Source organism: Nomascus leucogenys, chromosome 8, assembly GCF_006542625.1.
Source record: "Nomascus leucogenys isolate Asia chromosome 8, Asia_NLE_v1, whole genome shotgun sequence".
Lineage (NCBI taxonomy): Eukaryota > Metazoa > Chordata > Mammalia > Primates > Hylobatidae > Nomascus > Nomascus leucogenys.
In genome coordinates, this window is record NC_044388.1 from 20,084,287 (window position 1) to 20,103,648 (window position 19,362).

Here is a 19,362-nt window from a genome sequence, read left to right on the forward strand (position 1 = left end):
AGAATCAACTCTTTTCTAACCTGTAAAAGTGTAAGGGTTCATTATTATTTTTTCAGGTCATATAAAATCTGATGATTCTATAATGAAGTTCTGAAAGATTTTAGCTACTGAAAAAGTCATGCAGAATCATTTAAATATCCCTAAAGTACACTGTGGAAATGTAATTAGTCTAAAATAAGACATTCATATAATGCTACTTATCAATTGAGGTCATTCAACAATTATTAAATTATAATAATCATAAGGGAAATTTAAGAACATTTGGATAAAGTCATTTAGAAAAAAATAAATCACAAAGGACTCATCTAAGGAATGGTTTTGATGATTTATCTTTCTAAAAAGGGCCTCTTTGATTCCTCTTGTTGTCTTCTAACATCCACTCAGAAAAGAAAAAAACAAAACTAAAAAATTCAGGAGATCCTTTGAGATCTTGCTTGGTGTAAGTCTGACAAATGAAGAAACTGGTAACCAAATTATCCACATTTGACCATGTCAAAGATGGTGCCGCTTACAGGAGCTCAGCCATTCCAGAAGCCACGGACACTGCCATTTTGAGGTTAAATACTTAGAGGCGTGCTGCATTAAAGTGCTTTGCTCTTATTCTTATTAATTCTAGGGAAACTTAAGAGTTGGAGAAACTAGAAAGGGCTTGATATTTTAAGCTGAGTATCCTAAAGGCAGTTAATTAGAGAACAATAAAGTCATGTGACTCATACACTCTTCTTTCAAGAATTTTTAACTTGGCTAAAAACTAATTTTTTTTCAGCAAACTGAACACATACAGCTTGCTTGATAAAATGAGCGGTTGTTTTTAATTTGGTTTGCTTAGATCAGCAATGTTTAAGATATTCCTTGTAAAGACAAATGCCTAACTACTTCCCAGACACACTGGTCAGCTGGACATTTGCAAATGTTTAAAACCAAAATCATCAATTTCAACTTTTAAAACAAGTGTTGGCAACTTGATTTTTAATGAGAATTGACCGAGGGAAAACAAAAATCTTATTTGATAATCAATTTTCGTCATGAGATTCAAGGTAAATCAAAGTGTTATCAAAAATCTGGAAGATTGAGCATCTTATTTTACTGTATTTTATTGGAAATCTCTTCTTAATCAGAAAAGGATAAACTATTTAGAAAAAAGCAGAATATATCCTTTCCAAAATTCCTCTTGCATCTATGTCTTCTCATATCTGTCTTGAGCTTGAAAGTTTCATTTTTGATGACGACTGTTTAAACCTGAGCAGAAAACCAGGTAGTAACCAAGATATGATAATGTCTTTAAGGAAAACAGAATCGTGTGAAAAAAACCAACCAGCAGAAATACCAAAATGACATCGAGTGACCTTGGGAACTGTTGCCTATAAACATTGTGTATTTTAAATTTTTGTCTAGATTGCTGAAAGTACAAACTTATTTAGGTAAACAAGTTCCTTGTGTTTAATTTAAATTGACAAATGATTCCATAATAATGTGATAGAAGGAATGGAATTTGGTGGACAAGTCCAGAATTAGTAACCATGTGTCTAAGTACAGTGAGAGAGACCAAACCATACTGAGCAAGAGGCTCTCATGCAACAGCCTAAAAACTCCACTGAGACATCTGCCCTTAAATCAGGAGCCCTGTCTTGAAGTCTTCCATGACACAGGTTGTGCTTTAAAGTAAATCTGCCATTGGTGACTCAAAAGGACTGGAGGCAGGGAATTTTGGAAGTGAGCTAGAGAGAAGGCCGAAATTGGATTCCCAAAGAAATAGTGAAGAATTAAAGTAGGATAACAGCAGTGGGAATAAGAAAGCGGCAATAAAAGCAAAATATTTAAGAAGGTAATTGGCAGGACTGGCTACAGAGGGTGATAAGAGAAGTAAGAGTAGCCCGCTGAGCCCTTGACTAGTCCTCCAAATAGCAATGTGCAATCCTGGGGGGCAAGTCTGTGAGCGGGAAGACAGAAGTTCAGTTTCAGTCATATGCTGGTCACCACTCTGTTACTGCCAAACTACTTTTGGCAACTCTTATCCTCTCTGGGCATTAATTTTCTTGTCTATAAAAATAAGGGGGTTATATATTTCAAAGTAAAAATACAAAAGCACAGAAAAGAGTGAATTGGATCAGACAGTTACAGTCTCATTGTTTCCTGCCAAGCCCAAAAGCTGATTCTAATTATTAATTTATAAAGACAGTACTTAATTGGAGCCGATGATGGCAGATTCTTGGTATTAAGAAATACTGTCAAGAGGCTAGGGTACATTTGTAAGATTAGAAGACAGATTCTTGAGAAAATACTTTAAAGGGGAAAGTGGCAATTATTTGCTGGGATAGGAGAGAAATCTGTTTGGGACTTTGAAAGATGGGGTATTTTAGATTAAAAAAGAAAGGATGATCTATAAAGTATAGCTAGGGACTGTTACAGACTCAGTTTACATACCTCCCAGATTTGCTTCCTCCCTTTCCCAAGGCATAGACATTTGTCCACGGAAGAGCCTTAGCTGCCACCATCCTTAGTCTGCTAACCGCGGAGGTGACAGCCTGGCTTTGACACAGCCTCCACCATGCTCGGGGCAGAATGGCCACCTTGGCTCTAGTGCCCGTGTGCAACCCACGTGAACTTAGGGAGGCCCTGGTCCCTTCACCATTTCCTACCCTAGGTGTAGTGCACTGTTGGACCTGTTTCTGGTTTCCCCAGCAGTTTCCATAAGGGGCTGGATAACGCAACCCAGTAGTGTAGGGAAGTTAACTCTCTGACTTATGAGAGGCAGTAGATGGGAAGCAATTGGCAGGTAAATCCTCTCCTTTATTCCCCCTGCTGGGCTGGTCTACACGGTGGTTCTATAGGGCTTCTCCAGTGATGTTCTGCATGACCAACGCACCAGTTATGCTTTCTTAAGCTGTGGCTAACTTGGTAACATACTACCTTGTATTTACTTTCCCCTCCTTTCCTGCATCACTTCCTTTCCATTCACTCTTGCTTCCCTGGGACTGCACTCCCAATAAAGTATTGGCATGTAAAATCTGCTTCAGGCTCTGTTTTCTGGAGAACCCAGACCCAGTTAAGGTGGGAACATAAAAAGAGCTCCTTAGTAAGAAAAGTTGGACATGAACATCTATTTTTTCCTTATATTTTTCACATCTCTTGAATCAAATCCTCAGGTTGTCTCTTACCCTAATGAGACTAGTCTTTTGCTCAGTCTCCCTTTTGATTCATCTATCCATAATGATAGATATATCAGATGAGAGATGCTCCTGATTCTTTGCTACCTAATCATGGCTCCATGCTAAAAAAAAAAAAAAAAAAGGGCAGAACCTCCACATCCTAAAAATTGCTCAAAGTCTCCTCTAGTGGACAGAATAGCCAGTCTCAAAGAAAAATCAAGAAAATAAGCATGGATAAAGGTGAGAAAACAGTTGCTTAAGAAAATACCATGTATATTTATTAAATTTGAATATAGCTCTGAAATGTGGCTAAAATATTTAAGTCCCTAAACTAAGGAATTCTTGGTAAATTGTCCTTCTGTGAACTAACCCCATTACTCCACAAATTGTCATTCAAGACATCGCTTCATGGTACTCTCAGCAACATGCTATGATATTAGCTAACTCTCAATGAACACTTACCATATACTTCCAATTCACTGTCTCACTTCTCCTCATAAGACACAGAATAAGTAGAAGCTCTTTTTCATTTTGCAGATGAGGAAGCTGTGACAGAGAAGCTTGCCCAAGATCTCACAGTTAGCACTGTGTCTCTCACACTTGGGATTCAGATCCAGACTTCTCTGGAGTCCATGTGCTGAACCACCTTATTCTACCACTTCCTGGTTAGCCAGTGATGACAAGTCATGCAGGTTGCTAGTTCTACTACTAGATTATGCTATTGGAAATGACAGCAGGAAGTGGTTTCCTTAGGGAATATCAGCTTGTGGAAACAATTTCCAAGATACAAACCTATGATGTTTTAATAAGCTCCAGCTATTAACTGGTGAAGCACAACACTTAGATATTAGTTCTTTATAATGTCAATATCACATAACCTAGACAATAACTATATCAAGAAAACAGCTTAATTTAACAAAAAAGTCAGGGATGGGGGTGGTGAGAGGAACAGATGGGGGTCAGACAACCCTAGGTTTCAAAACGTGCTTAGTCTTACTTCCTGTATGATCTAGACCAGGCTACCAATATTCCCTTGAACCCCAGTTTCCACATTTATAAATGAAAACAAAAACACAAACCATGTAAGATGTTGGGACAATTGAGTGAGATAGTACATTTAAAGTGCTTAGAGCACCAGGCTTGACCCTTCGTAGATGCTCAAAAAATAATGATTCTTAGTCACCTCCCTCATACCTCCATGCGGCTGACCTCCCTTTCACATATGTTGAATCACAGTATACAATCAGAGGAACTTTTAGAGATTATTTAGATTTACAAACCAGAAAACTAAGACTCAGAAATGGTAGTGACATCTCCAAAGTTATGCATATTTTAATAAGAAGCACAGCAAGTGTTCAGGCCTTAAGTCCAGTTTGTTTTGAACCATACCCAGCTACTGTCTGATTTCCTTGTTTTGAGATTTATAGTTTAAAAAGAACTGGCATCCCCTAATATATTTGTACATGCCTTTGAAGCTTTATCAGTGTTCATTCCAGCCTCATCAGTCCTCAGCTCACAGCCTGCCTCACATTCTTCCTTGCTGGAGTAATAACCTCAAGTTTATCTTAATATAGAGTATTTTTCTTATTTTTTTTTGCATTCATGACTATTTAAAAAATAACTCATTAACTACTTGGAGTTCATACTTCTGTTTTTTACTTTCCACATGGTTTTCTTTCATCACACTCAGATAGAAACTGGATGGTTCAGAGAGAATTTTCTGCCTAATAATTGGGCTTGAGTATTTCACATGAAACAAGAAATTAATGTGGAAGGTTTGGCTGAGGTAATCAGATACAGTCCTTGAAGCAGGACTTAGAGAGTCAGTAGTCCCAAATCAACTACAGAACTCTTAACCTTTAACCTGCACATCAGGTCTTATTAAAGGTTTGAGACTGCAGTTTGGAAAAGTGTTTGGAGAGAGCTGTTGATGTGCTGTGGGCTCTCCCATTAGGCATACACACATATATGCAAGGAGAGTGGGTGACTTCCTTTTCAAGCTGAGAGAGGGGCTTTCAGAGATAATCTGGAGATAACCTAATCCTGGAAATTCTAAAGCATGAGACACAGGATGGCATATTGCCCTCCCTACAAAGAAGAGGCAATCACACTGGAGGGCTGTGATTCCCAGTTTTTATTAGGGCAATCGATATGTTATTGTTGACCATGGAGCTGATATGGCTGAGTAGAAGAGCAAGGTGTTGTGGGCTCCCTTGATCTCCCATCTAAGAAGCCCCTGGAGGGGGCAGAGAAATCTCAGCAGAACAAAGCTGGAGGCATCACCAGATGCCCAGAGGCTGAGAAAGGCATAAGGGACACTCTGGAATAGAGAACAACTTACCTTCCTAAAAAAAACTGTGATGGAGAGATCTTTAGACAAAGGTGGATTGGTTGGGGATGTGATGATGTGGGGCAGGAGGTGGAATATTTGAAGGACCTATGAATGGACCCAGCTTTAGACATGGGCTATTGTCAGAGAAAACCAATTCCTGACAAGGGCCATCAGATTTAAAAACTTTCCTGTACCCTTTTAGTTGTTCCCCCTTTCCTAGGGTACTAGAAGGTATCTCCTTCTGGAGATGCCAGAAACTATGGTTAGTAAGATGGAGCAGCACCTGGAAGATGGGGAGTGCAGTGAAAGTCCCCAGACTGGGTGAAATGTCAACCACTTCTCTCACAGCAAGGCAGCCTGTAGCTGGACATATTAATCACCAAAAGAAGGTTCTTTTATTTCCTGAAAGTGATGAGGGGCAAAGGAAGAGCTAGCTCCCATTCATAAATTTAATGGTCACTGGTAGATAAAAATGAAGGCACTTTATAATTATATCCCAGGTGTTATGCTTATTAAAGTTTAAATATGCATTTTCTCATTTAATCCTCACAATGTTCTTTTGAACTAGGTTCTGCTATTATTCACATTTCAAATAACTTACAGAAGGTTGGCCATTTTTTTCTGGGACAAGTTGCCTTACAGCAGGGATCTGCTGTCAGGCTGTCTGTCTTCAGACCTGCCTCCTAATGACTTTACAACTTTTTTTGAGTGGAAATCTGGGATTAATGTTTACCATGGGTAGTTATACAGAATCATAACCAACCCATAAGGTGCCTTTATAACAGAAAAAGTGACTTCTCCTTTAAGACACTTTACTTCCATCTGTTGAAAAAGTGTCAAAATGCACTAATTGTAAAGAAGATATTTACTAACTTCTGCAGTAAAATTTCATAATAAAGATATAAACCTCTAGAGAGGTTTCTTACCTACCTGTACCACAGCTCTTGGCAGCCTCATAGGCCCTGTTGCCAAGCAACCAAAAATCAGTCAAATATTTCCTTTCTTTGAGGCATTGCTCTTCAACCTCTGAAACCAGCCAGATTGCAAACAATGGCCTTTTCCTCACACCTGAAGGGAGGCATTCCCACTCACAAAGGAGGCGTGCTCCCCCAGGAGACAGGGAGAAAAAAGGGCACAGGATTTCAAACACCCTGTTTCTCAATCCACAGGTCAAGACAAATATTTAATAACTGTGAAAAGCTCAATTGGAAATCCAGAGGCACAAATCTAAATTCTCCCACTAGCCCCAGGGGATGACAATGGAGCTTGAAGAAAATGCCAGAGAAGATGGTGTAGGGAATCGATATGAAGAACTTGCTAAATACTTACTGCTTTCACCCCCTGTGGCACAGATGTTGCGAACGATCCTTTTATTGACCTTCTTCAGTTCGTCGAAGTTGTGCACTGTCAGTTTTTTCTCTGCAGTCCCGGTGATCTGAATGAGCTGCTGGTCATCCACATCCCCAATGCCCACGGAGTAGATGTCGATACCTCTGTGTCTCAGGGCTTCCGCCGCCTGGGCCACCTCGTCTTGGGACTGGCCATCTGTAAGGACCAGCAGCACCTGTGGGGTACCTGTATTTATTCTGCTGCCCATGTCTGGCCTGAAGTAATGTTCCACCTTCCTGAGTGCAGCACCGATGTGTGTGTTTCCAAAGATCTGCTTGATGTTTTCAATCTGAAATGATATCTCTTTTTCACCTATGAAAGTTCCCAGTGGAAACTCCGGGTGATAGGTATCGCTAAACTGGGCCGCTCCTATACGCACTCTGTTGAGGCTGACATCAAAGTCTTGAACAACGGATGCCAGAAATTCCTTCATTTTCTTGAAGTCATTTGGCTGAATGCTAGTTGAACCGTCCATAAGGAAAACAAGATCTACTTTGTCAATTTCACAATCTACAAAGAAGAGAAGGAACAACAGAAAACCCAGATTGTTATTCTTTCCTTAATCCACCAAGAGTAAATTCAACGTTTGCAGCTACAGGCCGGGCACGGTGGCTCACGCCTGTAATCCCAGCACTTTGGGAGGCCAAGGCGGGCAGATCACAAGATCAGGAGAGCGAGACCATCCTGGCTAACATGGTGAAACCCAGGATCAACTAAAAAAAATAAAAAAAAATTAGTTGGGTGTGGTAGTGGGTGCCTGTGGTCCCAGCTACTGTGGAGCCTGAGTCAGGAGAATGGCGTGAACCCGGGAGGCGGAGCTTGCAGTGAGCCGAGATTGTGCCTCTGCACTCCAGCCTGGGCGAAAAGAGCAAGACCCCGTCTCAAAAAAAAAAAAAAAAAAAAAAAAAAAAAGTTTGCAGCTATATAGAAATATTTCTGAAAGTGGTTTCTTATCTTTTGCTAGCATGTGGTCACATTAATTGTAGAGGAAATAAAGGCAAATGATCAGTTCTTAAAGTCAGTACAAGGCATGAATCACTCACACATCTTTTTAGGCTTCTCTTGGCTTGTTGATTTGGTATTAGGCCATTTTATTTTCTGAGATGCCAGAGAACTGGGGCCAGTGCTACGGAAAACTTGTTCTCATCTACAATCTAGCCTCAGCTCTTCCAGAAAGCCCGATGACAGTAGTAGCACATCAAGAGGAACCAAAACACACATACATTTAGGGATTCAAACAAAGAGGCAGATGGTTCACATTGTTGACTTAGCCTCCCTGGTCATTTGAGCCAATAAATATTTTTCTAGTTCATTAGGGTATATTGAGAAGAGGTTTTAAAAGGATACCTTTTGGTCTATATCTAGTCAGTTTTCCTTTTTATCAGCCCCTTTCTGCTGTATGTAGGCAAAAATATCTATTTGAGAAAAATATTTGTGAACAAGCAATGCTTCCCCCATATTAACACAGCAAATATAAAACAAGAACATGAGAGACCACTGCCAATGAATGAGTTATGCTTGGCACATGTGTGTTCCTTAGCTTTCTGGTAAGCATGATCGTTTCCATGACTTCCCCAGTGATCTCACCACTCTCTGAACTTAGTTCTCTTCATAGCCTCAGAAATATTAAAGGTGTCTGAGATTCCTGAAGTCCAGGTAAGCAAGGAAGTGATAAGAAGAAATATGGTAAATCAATCCTTCAGGAATTGGTTAACTTATTAAATTACTTTGTTTCAGATTTCAATAAAGGAAATCTAGTACTGTTTTTCTGTCCCAAGGAGAATTTTCAATATGAAAAAGCAATGTCGACTTCTACAGTGAACTGGAGAAGGATATAGATCCAATTTTAGACAATGGCTACAAGGAAGGAAGAGATTTGTCCCAGTTTTCAGTAAGACCCAGAAAGATTTTATTAGTTTTGTGAAAGAAAAAGATAGCTGCATTCTAAGGAGGCAAGGCTTAGGAAAACCAGAGAAGTTAGATGAGTTTTAAAAAGAACTACTATATCTAGATGTTGGAATCATGAATCAATAGCAATTCATCTGGTAAAAACATTTAGTATCTTTAGTAAAATACACCTTGGGAAACATACTCAGGAAACTAAGTAGAGAACAATCTTTCTCTGAACCAAAAGTATAAAATGATAGTAAAATGATGAAGGAAGGAATACATACATACATGCAGCAATGCAATCTCCAGCTGCCAGAATAGAAGCCCCACTATGCTCTGTACTGGAAACCTCTGAGGCTGGAACAGAGTTTTTAATACTGGGCTTCACATTTTAAATGACCTTGTGCCACAATTGAAATAAGCAAAGAAACTGGTGACTTCTAGCCTGAAGGAAAGAAGACTTCAGGCAATTCTAGCTGGTTCTTAGGAGGAGAATTTGATTTCTTGCATAAAGACGAAAAAACTAGTGGGTGGAAAAATGTGTAAGCACATTTGTGTTCTAATGAAGGCTGTTCAAAACTGGTGAATTCAGCTAAGTGTAGTGGCCCACACTTGTAATCCCAGCACTTTGGGAGGCCAAGGGGGGCAGATGGCTTGAATCCAGGAGTTTGAGACCAGCCTGGGCAACATAGTGAAACCCTGTCTTTACAAAAAAAAAAAAAAATTAGCCATGCCTCATGGCACACATCTGTAGTCCCAGCTCCTTGGGGAGACAAAGGCAGGATGATCACCTGAGTCCTGGAAGTTGAGGCTGCAGTGAGCCGTGATCATGCTACTGCACTCCAGCCTGGGCGACAGAGCAAGACCCTGTCTTATAAAAAACAAAACAAAACAAAACAAAACAGAACAACTTTTGAATTCCCCATCATTAGTAGAGTTTAGGAAGAAGTGATCAGGAATGCTGCAGAAAGTACCTCTCTTTCGGGAGGAGTCTGAATGAAATATCCCTGAGGTCTTTCCAACCCTGAGATTTTATAATATAGAAAGTCCTGTGAAACAATTAGAGCTCCTTCTCTCCTCCCTGGAAAACTCATTCCTGAGAGCCATTGCTTTGCTTTCTCTCTCATTTGTCCCTCTGCTAATAATTAGGAAAAACTTAGTTGGCAAAACTTACCTACTTTTGAAGAGTTGCAGACACTGGCTGTCACATCTGAAAATATTCCCTTCAGACCTCCAAAAGTCTCCACGAAGAAGTACTTGTCGCTTGATCCTGCCATGGCCAACAGCTCCGCGGGATTGGCACCAGCAATCCCCACAGCCAGGACAAGAATGCCTTTGTCCCGCAAGGCCTTTGCCGTGGCATTGAGTTTATCAGCATCATGGGATTCCCCATCGGTGATCACAATGAGGACTTGGGGGACTCCCTTGTTCAGGCGGCTGCCCCGGGCTTCAGTGAACATGTGGTCTGAGAAGCCCAGTGCCTCAGCAGTATAAGTATTGCCACCCATGGCTTGGTCATTCTGGAGCACTGAAATTACCTCCAGTTTTGTGCCAAAGTCTTCCAGATAAAACAGCACCTCTGGGTCATCAGCATACTTCAGAGCCCCAAACCGGACCTGATTCTTGCCCACATCAGCTTTTTTCACTAAGCCAATCATAAAATCCTTCATGATATTATACTCATCATAGTCAATGCTGCCAGAGCTATCAATGACAAACACAACATCTAAAACTTCAATCCGCTTGCACTCTGAAAGAGGAAGAGAAAGGTAAACCATATGGGATTAGCTTTGGACAGCATGGGAGACGCCTCAGCCTTTTTATAAATTGCTAGTGTTTTCTCTCCATGGGGATCATGCTGTGCATTAGAATGTCAGTTCCCTGGATAAGAGGACAATACACATACATTGGTGCTGGAAGTATACAGTTAATACTCACTTAGGTGAGCTTGTAAGATAAGACGGGAGTCAGTGGGGACCCACTGCAGGGACTAGGACAGGGTGAAGTGACCATCACAGGATTGCCAGGAATAAAAAATTTTAAAACCTTTGGACCAAAAAAACCAATTCTGTGTAAATTTTCCTGTATAAGTGGTTTCTCCAACATGTGCTTTCATTTATACATATTTTTTTCTTTTATTTTAGCCATGATCTTGAGATTTGTATTCTTAATATAAACCTTGGGGAAATGACCAAATGAAAATGAATTTGGCAACACTGTATTTTTCATGATTCTCTGATGGCTGAGTTTTCAAAGTTACTTTTTCCCCACTTTTTGACTTTTTTGAAACATCTATTTTCATTTTTGGGTTTCATCATAGAAATAGGCCCACTTTGCACTTGGTCCAACTAAGCTGTTCTAGCATGATGCTCCTATTAACTTTTTAAATCTGAGGTCAGCACCATGGAACAGAAAAGCAGGAAAGACCCAATTAATTCTTAATCCATGTGTAGCATGTTCCCTCCAAAGGTGCAGTGTTCCAAAACTAACTCATCCATTCTGGAGAAGGGGAATTGTAAGATGGTTTGTTATTTAGTCCTTATGTAGCACATTCTCTCTACAGGCCGTAGAAAGGTATGATCCAAACATTAACTCATCCATTCTTGAGAAATGGAATTGTGAGAAAGCACCCACCCCCCAGAGGCTTGCCACATTTTCTTCTTTCGCCAGCCACTTGCTGGCTATGTAAGGGCTGTCGAAAGCCTTAGAGCCATTGTACTTATCCCCACTAATTGCAGGCCATGTGTACAGGGCCATCAACCAAATTCCCAACAAAGGCTGGCTCTATTTGGGAATTTATGTAGAAGAACTATGTCCCCGTGGTCTTTGACTGCCTGGGAAGCCTGCTTGGATTACCCAGGAGACTGGGGATAGATTACTCAGTGTCAGAATGCTTCAGAAAGTTCGTATTTGTTCTGGGCGAAATTACCAGGAAATAGAAACCAGGTGTACTCTTTTTCTACAAAATACAGATCATGAGCACCAAACCTTCCAGTGGGAGTTGAACAGAACTGTTATTTGAATAAGCAAACAATGTTCCTCTCTTCCCTTTAAACTCCATGAAGATCTATGTCCTTCATTTTCAGAATGCCTCTGTCATCAAGCCCTATGGGTCACGTATAAATTGGCCCCTTATATTTGCCGAGCTTTTATTTGATCATTTCCATTACTCTACATTTCCATTACTTTTGATCATTTCCATTACTCTGTGGTTTCATGGGAAGACAGTGGTACTTCCTTTGAAGCAACCATTGCTCAAGTCCTCTTACTATATTCCTCCTTTATAAAATTTAATAACTATCAAAGTGTTTTCACAAACATTATCTCATTTGATACAAGTATTGGTCTGTAGAAATTGCAAAAATAAGCACCATATATAGTAGATGTGTAGGTCAAAGAGGAGCCACCTTGCCCAGGAGGATAAATGCCAGGCCTGCCTCAGCAACCCACACGTAGCCCAGTGACACAGGGTACACAAGGCTGAGCCCCTCGCCTCAAGGTAGGACCAGCTCTGTAATTCATGGTCTGGAGCTCCCCAAGGGATCAGGCCAAACTAGACTCCAGCTAAGGTGATTTCCTTGTTCAGTTCCTACCCATGCCCTGACCTGTTTCCTATACCCCTTCTGAAAATACCTCCTCAATAAATCACTTCCAAAGAGCCCCTGACTTAACTTCTGCTTCTAGGGAACCTGATCTAAGAACTGGTATGATACCATTTTTCTTAAATGGAGATTCATCACTGTAGTGCTATTTACCTACAAATGGGAATGGGTCTAGGTAAACCAAAACTCTTCCTCACTGTCTTCAACAGGTCAAAGCCATAGGAGAAACATTTCAATTAAACCAAAAGTTTACAATATGTAAATAGAATTAAATTCAAGAAATAGAGGCTAAAAAAGACATCTTTTGTTGGAATAGTCCTGCTAGTGAGTACGCCCATGCCTACCTTCGCGGGGGCTGCATATTCCAAAAACAAGATCATCTTCAATGCGCTGCAGAATGTCAAAATTCTCAACATAAAAAACCATCTCGGGCCTCCCACTGATCTCCTCAAGCTGGGTGACATTGGAGCCAAACACTCCCACAGAATAGATGATTACACCTTCCTGCCGAAGCGCTACCGCTGGTTCCTTTACTATGTCCTGAGCTTCACCATCCGTGATGAGGATGAGAAACTTTCTGATGTTGGGCCGGGCGCCCTTGGTGGGGCTGAAGTACTGAGACACAAAGCTCAGGGCACTACCAGTCAGGGTGGTTTGTCCAATGTGAGCCATTTGGTCTATTGCATTTGAAATGTCGCTTTGGGACATGAATCTGTTGAGCTGAAACTCTTCCTTATTGATGTCGCTGAACTGGACTACACCAATTTGCACCTGATCTGGTCCAATCTGAGACTTGCTCACCAGGTTTTTCATAAATGTTTTCATTTTGCTGAAGTTTTCAGGTCCTATACTTCCAGAACTGTCCACCAGAAACATGATGTCAGCTTTCATCTCTTTGCAAGCTGCATAGGAAAAACTGTGATGTTTATTCAAGTCAGCTACATGTAAAAAGTTCAGAGTAAACAGGAAAATCCAAAACACAAATAATTTTATATTGAAGTGTGTACTTAGTAATAATTAGTAGTAAATAAAGCATAGAAGACAATAAAAGTGAGAATATTCTATCTGTTATTTAGTAACTTGCTTAAATACATAACTCAGGGTTACTCAACCTCAGCACCACTGACATCTTGGGCATCAATTTTACTGTGCCAAGTGTGTGCGTTGTAGGATACTGTAAAATGCTTTGCAGTATCCCTGACCTCTACCTCTTAGATGACAGGAGCACCCTCCAGTTATGACCATCAGAAATGTCTCTAGGCATTGACAAATAACCTCTAAGGGCGTAAAATCACTCCTGGTTGAAAACAGGAGCTCTAAATGATATAGCTCTAAAAGATTTCATAAAAGCTGTATAAAAAGACATTCTAATAAAACCTGAAGTACTCCTTACAATCTGAAATCATTTTATCATATTACACGTGTGGTGTACACTCATATATCTATCCTGGCAAGAAATTGTGAGAGGAAGCTAATTAATACTTATTGGGAAATTCCTCCAAATATTTCTCTTATGCTTCAGATATTATTTAGAAAAACAGTATAATGGGCTTTTAGCTTTGTTCTAGAGAACACAGTTACACAAGTCAACAAATCTCAACTTAGTAATTTATGTTGTTTTTCTAAACCAGCAATGTCAATTATTGCCAGGATGGCAATTTGCAAGTGAAGGTCAGTAGGTAAAGCCACGATTTCTCTTACCTTCTTCAGCACAGATTTCTTGAACAACTTGGTTTCTTATGTCTTTCAATGCGTCAAAGTCATGCACGTAATACACTCTCTTTTCCTCTCCTGCAATTTCTCGCAGCTGTGTTTGGTTGGCCTCCTTGACCCCGATAGCATAAACTCGGATGTGCTCTTCTCTCAGTCTGTTTGCAGGCTCCAAGATGCTATCCTTGGACATGCCATTTGTCAGGACAACAAGGTGGCATGGAACTTTGTTTCCTCGCTGCTTCTTTGCTTTTTGCAACAGACTCAGTGTGAAATTCAGTGCTGCGCCTGTGTTTGTATTCCCACCCATCTGCCTGATATTCTCAATGGCCTTTCCCAAATCCTGTCTGTTGGAGTATTTATTGATCTCAAATTCCAAGTCCCAGCTGTCAGCATACTGAACGGCCCCAACCCGCACCTTATGGGGAGCAATGTCGAACATCCCTACCACCGCTGACAGGAAGGTCTTCATTTCATGGAAATCTGTGGCCTGGGTGCTCCCTGAGCCATCAATAAGCAGATAGATGTCTGCTTCCTCAGTGTCCACACAACCTAAAAAGGAATCAATAAGTTGCATGTGGCATTTGAGCAAGCATGAAGAAGAAATGAGAGCAGATGGAAAGAACAAACATGAACCTCTTCAGACAGAAAAATGGGAAACAGCTTCTGGGCTTAAAATACATGATTTGTTAGCTTAAAATGGGGGGAATCTTAACATCCCTTCAGCCAAATGAATCGCTTCTGACATTTTAAGACTATTGCCCTAATTCTCTGCCATGAATCAGGATAAATCTGAATATAGTAGGAGATTTAAAAAATTTGAAGCTGCTTTTTACAAGACACTTCACACATTAGTAAATAACTGCTTAGCAAAAAGTCAAGTAGCGTGTTTGGAAATGGAGAAGGTATTTAACTGGACAGGTATTTAACTGGACATTGTGGGCACATGAACTCTCTTGAGCAAATTATTTACTCCTTACCCGCTTCTAGTCAACTAACTAAGGATACTATTCATGAGTGAGACAATGACATTTGTAGTAAATATGCTATGTTTATGGAAGAATATACACATCTATATGTATACCAATACATAAAAATATTTATAAGTATAAGTGTATATATGAAACATAAAGACACATCACCCTCTGTCTCTGTCCCTGCACTGGTGGATGCTAGAATGGTACCCCACAACAAATAACATAATTACTTTTTTCTTCATTCAAATCACACTCCTGCTTATTCTCTAAATTGGAATTTGGAAATGAGGGAAGATGATTTGGGTGAGAAAAGTACAAAAATAATAAAGAAATAAAGGGAAGAGCAGGGGAACGTGGGAGGCAAAAGAGAGAAAGACTAAAGGAGAGAGAAAAATAGCAAAGGAAGGTATTCTGGAGTGTGGATGAGTAACAAATCCAATTAAAGCTGCACAAAAGAGGAACTAAAAGGGGAAATCTCTTCTCCCCGTGCCAACACCTCAATGGCTTTTATTGTCCCCAAATTAGGCTTCATATTTTCAAGCTCAAGTAAAAAAATTAGGAACTTATCCTTCCCATCCACATCTTCCCAAGCCAATCCACTTTGTATACAGAATATTTGAAAGAGAAGAAAAAAAGAATCCAAACAACCCTTCTTTCAGCAGAAGACCTTACCAGATTTGAGCGTTTCGGTCCTCTCTGAAAAGACAGAGACTGTGTGTGTTATTTGGTTCCGCAGCTTCTTCAGAAATGTCTGGTTGTGAGCAGCCAGGTCAGCGAAGGTCTTCAGTTTGGAGACATACTGCTCAGCAGGGTGGGATGCTATCTTTTCCAACTGGGTGTCGCTGGCGCCCTCTATGCCCAGGGTGAAGATGGTCACACCCTCCCGTCGGAGGTTAACAGCTGCTTTTGTCACGTTGTCTTCTGAATCTCGGTGGGTCACCAGCACGGCAATCTGGGGCACCCCCTGATTCTTCCGACTGCCATTCCGTGCACTAAAAACTTCCTTCCTGAGCTTTTTGATGGCAGCTCCAGTATAGGCCTTCCCAGTTCGGGGAGAAAGGTTCTGTATATGCTGGAGAACCTCTGACTTATTTATGCCCATGCTCAGTGAATTTATCACTTTTGTCTCATTGCTATAGGCCACAAGGCCAACCCTCATGCAATTTTCCTTTATGTCAAGGGCAGATACACTTTCTTCCAAGAATCCTTTAAGATAGTCAAAGTTCTCCTCGCTTCCATTGATTGACATATCCAATAGGAACACAACATCGGCCACAGAAGGGCCTTGGCAAGCTGTGTGGGCAAGAAATAAACAAGCACAATTTTAGCTGGTGGTTCAGCATCTTTGGTGAGCATTAGAAGGCATGAAGACCATACAGCAGAGCTCAGTTATGCACTTAGAGAAGGAGGTAGACAAATAATTATGAAGTAGAGGTTAAAGAGACCTGGGTTCAAATACTACATCTTAGCTAAACTCCCGGCTTCAATTTCCTCATCTGTAAAAGGGAGATAATATTAATCTCATAGAGTTGTTATGGGGATTTAATGAGATAATATTCTTAGCATGGGGCCTGGTACATAAAATTCATTCAGTGAATCATAGCCATTGCTATCATATTAAAATCATTTAAGCATCATCTACACTATAGTCAGCAGTTACAGTCCAAATATTCCTAAGGGAGAGTAACGAAATAGCAATTGCATTTTCAGTTCTTTTATTTGGGAATGATGCTAGTAATAAGGACTCATAGTTTCACAGATGACCCCAAGGAAAACATTCTCTAATATCAATAGGTAAGTATATATATCAGCTCATTCAAACTGATTTAATCAGGGATAATGTGAGTTTCCTATATAACATATTTGGACATGTACACTTTGAACACATTGTTTTTTACTGGATATCCCCTGCCCTTCACTTGAATGATGATCACAAACTCTTGACCATTCTTGTTACTAGAGTAGTACAAAAGGACAGACCAGGAGAGCAGTTTGGCCACAGAGCAGAACACGGGGAAAACTAATTCAGAACAGGGCAGCAGGGAGCCAGGCAGTCTGGAGCTGAAACTACATGGCTGGGAATTGGGATATCTGACCTGCTAGCTCTGACTTTAAGTCACAGCCTGGCCCCTGGGCCAAGGCACATCACTTCTAAGGATATATATAAGTTCTTATTTGCAAAAAAACGGGGGGATCTGGACTTCTGGAAGTCGCTTTTAGGTCTAACATTCTATATTACGTGGTTTTAAAAGTCAAGAATTTCTTTAGAAGCAAATTTACCTTTTAAATGAACCAGTACTAAAACTACATAGCAACTAAAGCCCAGGGAAATAGCTCAGAGATCAGCTGGGTGGCAGGGAGAAAGCATCCCTAAATTTTAAGAAGTCTGTGAATGTCAGGCAACACAGATAAGTGAAACATGAAAAACCAAGACTTGTGGGGTTCACTGAATTGAAAATGGTCATAATCACCGGACTCTCTTAAACATATGGGTACATAACATCTGAAAATGCAGCCCATTTTGGGGATAGGAATATTCATAGAATTTTAATCCTCTCCCCATTTCAATTTTTCAAAAGCGTTTTATCATCATTCCTACACACATATCCTAAGCCCACCTTCTACAAAGATGTCATCAACTGCTCCCTCCTTGTACTTTGTTACATCCTTGATGATATGCGTCATGTTTTGGGAAAACATGCTGAGGTCTCTGACTGTCCGAAGGTTGAAATGGAACTGAGATGTGGCCATGGCCTTAAGGTTTTCCTCAGAAGCTTTCTGCACCCCTATGGAGATGATTTTCACTCCGTCTTTCTGCAGGGCCTTTGAAGCCTCTACCACGTCATCCTCAGACTCAGATGAAGCCAGGACCACTAGAATTGGGGGAAACTGTTTCTTGTCTCTCCCATCTGCGGGTGCAGAGAAATAAGTCCTGTGAGCCTCCTGAAGAGCCTTTCCTATCTGCAGGGACCCGCCAATGAATCCAACGTTCTTCCTGAGGTGGTTCAGCATCGGGCTCCTGCCTTTGAAGGTGCTCAGGTGGAATTCACTGTGAAGTTTATCACTGTACTGGGCCAGGGCCACACGGTATTTGTCGGCCTCTATGGGGAGACTGTTGATCATTTTGGTGATGAACATTTTCACAAATGGGAAGGACCTGGATCCCAGGCGATCAGAGCTGTCCACCAAAAACACGACATCTGCATACTCAGGGCCTGCAAAACCACAAACATATGAACGAACCAAAAACTTAAAAAATTTGCTGCCATATTTAATGCCAACTCTATGGCGGGGAAGTACTTTCCTTTTTATTTTTAAAATACCTTCCCAATAAACGGAAAATAATAGCCTGCAACTGCACATTCTCTCAAGAAAAAGAAATAGCTGTATCTTGGGCTGATTCTTTTAAACAACTCCTCATTTGAACTGATCACAAAATTAAACATAACGTTTGCAAGGAATTGGTTAATTAGAAATAGATAGTGGTTAACAATAGTGACTGGAAAAATAAAACAGAAATAAACAGAGAAATAAAAAATCATGGGTTTTATACCTTTTGTGGATAATTTTCTCTTGTAGTTTTTTTGGCTTTTGGAATTTGATTTCAACTATGTCAACTAGATAAAAATTTTAATTGAAACTCAAACTCCATCAAATTCACTTTAATGGTAAAATCTGAAAGATGGCCTTTCTCATTTAAGCAACACAACAGCTTATCTCATTAACTTAAAAACATATAAGTTTTATATTCCAAACAGTCACATTAAGTTTTAAAAAAATCTAGAAATCATAAAAATATGGAATAGTCAATCTTTTGCAAGGTTATTTTAAATATCTTAATATTTTTGATGAATTACATGAATGACCATTGTATTATAATTGGTGAATTTTATTCTCACATGTGCAAAATGTGACGGCACCAATGTATCTTGGGCTAGAAAAGGGATTCTAGTTTTAGTTTCCATTAAAAATATGTTTTATATAGGAATGTAATACTTTACTTAACTTTTAAAGCTTCATTCAATGTTAGATTCAATGCTAGTTATCTGGTACTATATTTTTACATGATATAGAATCACTGGATTCTAACACTAACTGTTGTTTAGTAATGGTCTGCTGGTTTGAACTCAGAGCTCTCTCTACCTTAGCATAAGATCCATTTCTTGTCTGGGGTAGGGAGGGAAGTATGTGTGTGGTGTATGTTTAAGAAAATACAGCATGATGGAACAAGTAATGAACACCCTGACTTTGCCTTCAGCTAACTCTATGAGCTCTGTCAAGACATTCAATATACTTGGGCCTCAGTTTTTTCT

The 19,362-nt window shown here is 40.1% G+C and overlaps 1 protein-coding gene across 1 annotated transcript in view; it reads right to left on the reverse strand.

The window, feature by feature from the left end:
- COL6A6 (collagen type VI alpha 6 chain) overlaps positions 1-19,362 on the reverse strand; it is a 105,525-nt gene that overhangs the window by 84,884 nt on the left and 1,279 nt on the right. Inside the window, exons 2-7 of the mRNA XM_030816841.1 lie at positions 17,668-18,264; positions 15,722-16,342; positions 14,064-14,624; positions 12,707-13,264; positions 9,935-10,510; positions 6,811-7,380 (exon numbers count right to left, since the gene is read on the reverse strand). Coding sequence (XP_030672701.1) covers positions 6,811-7,380; positions 9,935-10,510; positions 12,707-13,264; positions 14,064-14,624; positions 15,722-16,342; positions 17,668-18,264 — 3,483 coding nt within the window. The remainder of the gene's footprint in view (positions 1-6,810; positions 7,381-9,934; positions 10,511-12,706; positions 13,265-14,063; positions 14,625-15,721; positions 16,343-17,667; positions 18,265-19,362) is intronic.